The following is an 8,955-nucleotide window of genomic DNA, read 5'->3' as shown; positions in this document are numbered from 1 at the left end:
GAATTTGTCCAAACATCGAGAAATTATTCATCGCAGAATCTTGAGTTCCTTTTCAAATCTATTAAATTGTAAAGTAGAGCACAACATCGGTCTTATCGCCCATTTTGGGCCTATCGAGCTGAAAACATCAAATAAATTCATTGTTTCAGAGTTAAAAAGTCAATTATGCGTTTGGTACGATACTTTAGTTCAAATTTGGAGGCGAACCAGCCCAAGGCTGAAAGCCTCCTTAATAAAGCTAAATAATAATAATACTTTAGTTCAAAAGCTACCGAACTGAAAACGCGTGATATGAATGTTTACACCCATTTTTCTCAAAAATAAAAGAAGCGCTCCGACCGAATCAAGCTTTTATTTTCATCCGATAGGCTGAAGCAAGGAACAAGGAATCAAAAATATCTCAAAATGATCAAAATGAGAAGTGATCAGAAGTGAAAAAATTACATAATCTTCTTCCTTTTTTTCATGACAAGCAGCCCGTGCGACACAGCTCACTCGGGGCGGTAGAAGGAAACGAGCAAATTGTTGGCAAGCAGCTTCACGAAGTAAAGCCGAGCAGCTTCACGAAGTAACACGTGTCTTTTTGGGATTTTTTTTGTTATGTCTTTTCTCGATTCAGATCAAGCTATGTTCTCATCCATGTATATTGCAACAAAGCAGGCAACCAATATATCATTATCCTTCTACCACTCCGATCGAGCTATGATAGAGAGCGAATTTATCATAGTAGTCGTAGCAACCGTTTTGTCTGTATGGTTGGTTGCTTTATAGGTTTGGATTCACTGAGTTGAAGTGAATTCAATGGCGTTTGAATGGCGTTTCAATGCATTAGGCCTAATTTTGAATCCGTAGGCAGAGATGCCAGGCTCATTTTGAAAAAAATCTGGCAAAACCCGAAAAAAAAGTCTGGCAAAAATCTGGCACAGCAAATTAACATAGGAAGCTGCCAGATTTCTCAAAAATTTGTCTGGCAGAGCTTAAATTTCTCTGGCTGTGCCAGATAAATCTGGCAACCTGGCAACGCTGTCCTTAGGCCGAGTTTGGGGCCAAGATGCAGCGTTAGATTTTTAAAAATATCTCAAAAATTTGTTCCTCTTTGGCAAATTTTACGGTACGTACGGAAAGGTAAATAATTTAGAAGTCATCCGCAGTGAAAACATTCCATTTTGTGGAAACAAAAATCCACTCGAAAAATAGAGGCAAAGGGCGGGTAATGCTTAGTTGGCCAAAATTAGATCTAAGCCCTATTCGAGGGGGGTGACTCTATCTACGATGCAGGAAAAATTGTGTTTTGCTATGGTTAGCTGCGCACACGCTTAGTAGATAGAAAGAAGATTGATGACGATTTTGAAGATTTCTTGTAAAAAGATGATGCACGATGCAAATAGATGGGAGAAATGAAAGAAGATTGTTCGAAGAGTGATTCGCTAGTGTGAGATTTGTTGAGCATCTAGAATTGAGATTTAGATGTGTCGCCTCCCTCGGCCCTATTGCATTTTTTCCGGACTTGTAATTCGGGAAAAAAATAGAAAATCATCATTTACATTTTTAAGGACTGTTGTTGCCATCGGTAAAAACGAGCGCCCAGCAGGGAGAGGGTTTTTTGTCGGCGAAAGTAGCATCCAGCTGCACGGCGAATGAGAACGACTCAAATTTGAGTTTAGTTCACTCATAATCGCCAAAAGTGCAGGAACTCAGCGATGAGTTAATTTGCCTCATGTTTTCCCAGGTTTTTCCAGGATTTTCCAGGGAAAAATTCCTGAATTTGAGAAAAGTAAAGATTGGATTCACTCAGTCAATTGGTACTGCTCCGAGACTGAACAAAATTTTTGTCAATTTCCTCATTTTCCCGAAGATTTTTTAGGTTTTCCACAGGAAACCATGAGACAAATTTTACTCATCGCTGAGTTCCTGCACTTTTGGCGATTATGAGTGAACTAAACTCAAATTTGAGTAGTTCTCATTCGCCGTGTGCTAATGGGTGAAGACTGTGAACGCGCCCGTTAACTGACAGTTTTCGACGGCGGAAGATGATACAAATAAAAACACGCATACATGCGCATGCAGCTGTTCGCGCAGTGGGATCAGCTAAAGAGACTAAATTGGGTAAAGAGGCGACATCTTATCCATTTGACAGGTCTTCTGCTCGATTGGAATAAATTTTCCCATGATTTTGACAGGTAATCGATTGTTCCAATTATGACATGTCGTCTCTTTATAAATTCAGCCTCTTTAGGATCAGCCATCGCAATTTGTTGGAGAAAAGAAGATCGATAGAGATGGTGAAAGTTTTCATTTTGGAAGTTAGATTAGTAATTTCACTAGTGATTGTATAGTAGAATAAGTGTGAAGTCGATTTTGTATGTGTAATAGTTTATTTAAATATTGTGAAAATAATATTTGGTGTTTTGTAGATTTCGTCAGCTGATTGTTGGTCGACGTTAGATTTGTTTATTGTTCTGCGCTCACGATTGTTCGAGCTGCTTACTGTGTCAAGAAATTATTTAAACAGAACATTAATAGCAATTACACCAACATAGGGCCTAGATCCGAGTGTACCAGTGTTGCCGAGAAATGTAGATTGCATTTAGGAGGAAACTGAATGTAAGTTGTTTTTTGTACGAATCCATTATTTGTTATTAATTTATGTAATTAAATTTTAGTTTGAGTACCGGTGAAACCGTAGTTTGTAAAATCATTTTCATTGCTCGATCCGAACGGACTGCGAACAACAACTGTTGATATATCTGAAAAGGGCCAACATTTTTAAACAAATGGTTTGTAAGTTCTTTCCTCGCAACGCGTAGGTCGCCCAAGCAAGCCAACAGCATCAGTAGGTAGGGAAAAGTTTAGTACATGCAATCTTAATCTTGATAAAAAAAATATGCAATGTTCAGAGATAAATTTTAAACATTTTGGGCCATTTTTTTAAATGCTGGGACTAAAAACCTTGTGGTTTAGAGATCTCGAATTGTTGTCCCTGAGTACTAGAATATTTTTTTTCCAAGATCGAGATTCTATATCCTAGACGCATGCAATTTTTTCTACCGTAGAACCCCGGTGGTGTGAATTGCTAAAATTGAATTCGTTAACTGGTACCTCTATACAGGTGCCCAATGGTGATAGGCACCTGTTTTGGGGCACCAGTTAAACTAATTCTAAACCAGTGCCGTTTAATTGCAATTTTAGTAATTCAAACTAACGGGGTTCTACGGTATGTATATGGTATTTCCATCTTGGAAAAAACGTTCCAGAACAATGCATTTTTTTCTTAGATTGCTAGAAACGTAGATCTTCAAAGATGACTGTCTTATAATTGTCTTTTAAATTTGTCCAAGTCCGAGGATCGAGACTTTAATCAATTTTCTCTATGCCACAATTTTTCATTCAACTTAGTAAATTGTTTGCGTTCAAAAAAAAAATCGAGATAGGGTAAGTGTGCCAGTTATGGCACTAGTGCTCCAGTTATTAGCCTACATCAAATTTGAAATATATGCTCATGGTTTTATTTCTGTAGATATATTATTTTGCCATATATGTCCTAACTTTGTATCTAAATACATTTAGTAAAGAATGAAAAATATGTGAAATATAATATAGAGATCATCATTAGAGGATCACTTGGGCCAAAGACTGGCACACATACCCTAGACAAAGGAGTGCAGTGAGGAAATATAGGTTATAATTGAACGGTGCTCTTGCTTAACACATATGTATTTTTGGAGAACAAATTTATGAGGATTAGCATTTGTTTCATTCAGAAGTATGAAAAATGTTCATGAAGAGTTTGTGATTATATAAGATTTATCGAAGTGGCAATCGTAATCCATGAAAGATTGGAACTGTATCTAACCGACCAATAAATTTCACTGTTGAACACTATTTTCGTCATTTTAGTCGCTAAAGTCACTAGTAAACCCTCTGTAAAACTCCTCCTTCGCTTCGCCAGTGAGGCTACGACCCACATTTCACCAATATGACACTTACACACACTATTTTTCTTCAATGTAACATTTTATTCAAATCGGGAACACTTGAGCCTGGCCCTTTTTTATGTGTGGATCTACTTTTGGCGTAGGATTACGTCTATCGGCAACATATTGGGGATGCAATTTAAAAAAAAACCAAAATCGACCGCGTTAGGAAAACTTGACCACTTATAACTCTTTCAATAGCGAATGGTTTTTAATTCTAAATCGATTGAAAATTTCTCTACAAATCTGCTACAAGGAAAACTTTATCAATTTCCAATAGATTACTTTTGAAAATTTCGCATTATTTCCAACTGTTGCAATGGTGATCAAAATTATTAGCAATGGCCTGCAAAAAGCGCTTTCCCTAACACAGCTTTCAAAATCGAATTCCCTCCGGTCTTGTCGAACGGTGCTTATTTAATCACCGTGTGTGGTTTTGTCCGATCCATCGTCATCATCAGCAGCAGCAGCAGTGCTTTCGGTGCGTGACGTTGAACATTGTTCCATAACAAAAGGCTGCCAGAAAAGCAGCGAGCTGCAGCCCACATGAGCAGTACCCTGATAGCTCAGCATTACTCAACCATCACAACAAAACGCTGCACGACCACCATTAATTTGTTAAAGAGTATTTTATGGAAATTTGTCAAGGTCATCAAGCGGATGTCAGTTCCCATAAGTTTAAATCTAACATACCATGTATTTTTATGGCAACATTGGGGGTGCAATTTCAAAAACCAAAGCCGGTCGCGACATGAAAGTGGTCTGATTTTGATACAGAGATGATGAGTTTTAATTCTTACAAATGCCAATCGATAGGAAATTTGTCTACGAATTTGTTAAAATGAAGACTTTATCAATTTTGCACGAAAATCCGAAAAAGTGGTTTCCCTAACACTGTTGCCGAATATTGATGCCTAGCACGTAATCCTGCGTCAAATATACGGTCGTGTCTTGGATACAACCTGAATAAGAAAAAGTCGTACAATCATTAAACAAATATTTAAATGTTTATGTGAAGTAACCAACGAGTCTAACGACCGACGAAACCAATCAACAGCAGTGAGTACCAAAGAATACAACTGAAAGAGCAAACAGTGTCTGAGAATTGCCAGACACACGAAATCACTCCAAACCCATCATCACACTCAATCATTGACTGTAATAACACGCTTCGTTCCAAGAACAATAGATCTCTCCGACATCAAATGACATAATAACCAACATGTCGATCATTGCATAGCACCTATGTTCTACCACCCACCGTGTGGGTACCATTCGGGGTCTACTCAGAGCTCACGACTCAAGATTGAGTTGAGTTGAAAGATCAAACACACACTCAATTTGAAACGCTCGTGGCAAAAAGATAATGACCAAAATGAAAGATCACGTTCGCACGTTCCTCCAACTGTTTGATACGAAGCATGCTTTTCACATCCATTATGCTTTCATCGAGCTAAGTGCAGCAAGCATAATTGATATGTTATGGCTTCGGTCGAACCCAAATCACACAGAAGTAGAAAACCTATACCGATTGATGAATGAACCGACGACCGTAACAGACTCCCATCGCACCGCAACTGAGCGGGGTCGCGTGACGATACTTATGAACTGGTGGACAGGATTCACGTGAAGAGGATTATAATCGCCAATAATAACAGCGGCCACTGTGTATTATTTATCATGGGTAGTGGGAGGCAATTGGAAGTGATTTTCGGAATTGTTGTTTGCGCTCGAGCTCCTGGTTCGGTGTTAGTTCAAATATTTATTCGGTAATTTAGGGCGGATTGCTAGATAGGGTAGTTTTGGAATCTATAAAAACGACACGGCTAGGCAACTTGTTCGCAAACATGTGGAGTGTGGTGAGCTGGATTCCGTTGGTGGCCGTACTGTGGTCGGTTCAAGGGAAGATTTCCCATGAGGAAGATGCCAATGAGAATCTTCTGCCGGTGGTTCCTTGCGTGAAGCGACTGTGTGAAAAATACTTCAAATCGGAACGGGCCATGAAGGGTTCCCTGGCGATAATCAACATCAAACCGGACACTTCAATATTTCAGTTGAACATTCTGAAATCGTTCAACGAAGATCCACGCCACGAAATGGGCGTCATGGTTAAGGACGGACGTAAGAAGCACTGGAATGCCTCGCATGTGACTGAGAAAGCCAAGAACTACTTACTGATGGTGAGCGATTCTTCGGAACTGGACCCTCCCATCAATCAACTAAGAAGACTGCCCACGTGGAATCCGTTAGCTCAGGTGGTCGTTTTGTTCACGTCAGAGATGACTCCGTTGCTTTCCGAAGTCGAAGTGCGAAATGCTCTGCAGAAGATGTTCGAAAACTCGGTTCTCAATGTGAACGTAATGGTTCAGAGGTACTATACTAGCATTTTGGAAGTGTGGACTTGGTTTCCGTACGAGAACGGGGGTTGTGCTGATAACATTGCCAACATTCGGCTGATCGACCAGTGTGAGTACGCAGAAATTCCTGTGGAAAAACTCGAACAAGCGGAGGATTCTGGGTTCATAGATTCAGACGTTGACTTCCTCAATGAAACATTTGTAAACGACACAGCGGTTGAGGTACCACTAATTCCACAGGAAACGGTTTGGATTTTTCGTGAGAAGCATTTCTTCTCGGATTACGGCCCGAAAATACCAAAGGACTACAACTACTGCCCGCTGAAGATCTCAACTCCCATATGGGAACCGTTCGTCGTTGGCAATGAGACGTTTGTTGAGAAGGGCTTGGAAGTGCTCATGATCGAAGCGATCACAGCTCGTATGAAGCTAACGCCGGTATACACGATCATCGAGCCGGAGAGAACCACGGCACGGATCACGGCGGATAACATTACCGGATTCTACGCAGATTTGATCAAGAGGTGAGTTGACGTAGATTACACTCTCAGTCGCACATAACCACTTTTTTTTATTCAATGTACACACAAACAGACGAACAGACGTTATGGTCGGTGGGCTCTACGAGAATCCCATAAGCAGGAAGCTCCTGTCATCAACCATCCCGTACCATCAGGACGATTTGACGTGGTGCGTTCCAACCGCTCGGCACGCTCCGAAGTGGCTCAACGTGTTCATCATTTTCAACCTTTGGACGTGGCTCATAGCTATCGTAATCATTTTCTTCGCCGCGACAATCATCTACTGCTTCAACCACGTGGAGCATGGCTACCCGGAAAACTACTCCTGGATGGCACTGCAATCGCTTGCCTTCTCCCTCAGTGTCTACGCTCACTACTGGCCAAAAAGGTTCTCCGTCCGGCTGTTCCTAGCTGGATACATGTTCTACGGTATCCACTGGAGTGCCGCATATCACAGTTTCCTAATATCAGTGCTTACACAACCGCGCTTCGAGACGCAGATCAGTACCGTGGAAGCAGCAATTGAGAATGACTTCCGCTTCGCCGGAGCCGAAAACACTTTGGTTTTCTTCGACAAACCAGATACCATTTCCAGGCACATCACGTCGGTCTATCAAACGTGTCCCAACATGGACGACTGCCTGGCTCGGTTGCATTCGGAGCGGACAGTTGCGGTGGCTGTTTCCAGAGCTCATTCACACAACAGCAAAAGCATCGGCGAGGCGGAGATTTTCTGCTTTCCTAGAACCGACAACGTTCAAACGTATTCGGTTGGAATGATGGTGAAAAAGGATTTCCATCTGCTACCAAAGATCAACGACCTGATTAGACAAATAAGCGAGTCCGGACTGCTGGGAAAGTGGCAAGTCGAAAGCGATAAGATTAGGATTGACGAAGATTTGGACGAAGGCGGCGGCGGCGGCGATGATGGTGGTCATGGTGATGGGCAAATTGTCCTGAAGATAGAACACATCGAAGGAGCCTTTATTCTGGGAACCTTCGGGCTAGGGCTGGCCACGGTTGCATTCATCGGAGAGGTGATCTACTTCCGGTTGAAGCGGAAATATAAATGGAAGGATTCGGTTTTCAGTAGATTAATCTGCTAGACTGGATGTTTCACCATATTTTGAAAACCTAAATCATTATGCATGCTAGAGGATTGCATTGACCTTGATGTAAAGAACGTGCACGTTAAAACTTGTATTCAACAGGCACCCGTCAAATTTTGCTTCTCACAGTAATGGCACAGGTAATACGAGACCTTCACACTTTATAAACCAATATGCAGCAGCGGATATTCACACCGGCAGCGGTAGTACTTTTAGCATTAGTGGTTGTAGTTGGCAGCAGCGCAAGCAAATGGTATAAAATTGTCTGCTTTGATTGAGGATAATGAAAGGTAATTTCTTGCAAATTTGATCCATTTAAGTGAAGACGAAGCGCACCCCATCAAATTCGACGTCGTCGCCATCGTCGTCGTTGGTCGCGCACCAATGGCAATTATTCTCACGTAGTTTAAAGAGAACGGGCTGTTCGTGGTCGGAGCAAGGTGATGGGAACGAAGACAGAAGCACGGGGCGGTAGGAACACTCCCTTTCCAAATTTCCAAGCCGGTTACATTATTTGTATTAGCGAACGGTTTTCGGAAAAGGTGCCGTACTTGAAGTTATATTTATAACTTGCCTGCTTTAGTGCTGTCAACTTGTGTGGAATTTACTAGTAGTTGACTTTTTTCGGTACTTAATTTAGTTCATTTTTCAAAAAGTAACTCAAACAAGTTAAACAAGGTCAACTTGCAATAACTTTTTAGCCCTGTATCTTAAAGTCAAATCTGAAAATTGAATCACTAGGAGAGGTTTAAACGTGAGGCATGCTGAAAATTTATTGCATTTACTTTTTCGACTAAACTTCACAATCTTAAATGTTGGCAATTAATTTTAATGTCGAGAAACTTTGCAAGAACAACTTTTACAGCTCTTCAACTCTTCGAGCACCAAAGCAAAATCACATTTTTCGCTATTTTTGTAATATCATCGGTAATCTAGCCGGCGCCGGTGGTGTAGTGGTAAGCGTGACTGCTTTCTAACACCCCAATGGGTCTGG

General features: G+C 41.1%; 1 protein-coding gene across 1 annotated transcript; it reads left to right on the top strand.

Moving 5' to 3' along the window:
- The first annotated feature begins 5,821 nt into the window (after positions 1-5,821).
- On the top strand, positions 5,822-7,958 carry Ir87a (Ionotropic receptor 87a). The gene is made up of 2 exons (XM_065216951.1): positions 5,822-6,855; positions 6,926-7,958. The coding sequence occupies exons 1-2, from the start codon at positions 5,822-5,824 to the stop codon at positions 7,956-7,958; spliced, it is 2,067 nt and encodes a 688-aa protein (XP_065073023.1).
- Positions 7,959-8,955: the final 997 nt, after the last annotated feature.

The sequence above is a fragment of the Ochlerotatus camptorhynchus genome, unplaced genomic scaffold, assembly GCF_037179485.1.
Source record: "Ochlerotatus camptorhynchus isolate MF236.1 unplaced genomic scaffold, CSIRO-AGI_Acam_v1.1 ptg000070l, whole genome shotgun sequence".
In the NCBI taxonomy this organism is placed as follows: Eukaryota; Metazoa; Arthropoda; class Insecta; order Diptera; family Culicidae; genus Ochlerotatus; species Ochlerotatus camptorhynchus.
The sequence above is the reverse complement of the archived record's forward strand: the minus strand, read 5'-3'. Positions and strand labels throughout refer to the sequence as shown.

Bases quoted from the DNA above. Each gene is read 5' to 3' on its own strand.
- Ir87a (XM_065216951.1), top strand. From the start codon at position 5,822: ATGTGGAGTGTGGTGAGCTGGATTCCGTTGGTGGCCGTACTGTGGTCG. The intron at 6,856-6,925 runs GTGAGTTGACGT...ACACACAAACAG, and splicing joins TACGCAGATTTGATCAAGAG to ACGAACAGACGTTATGGTCG.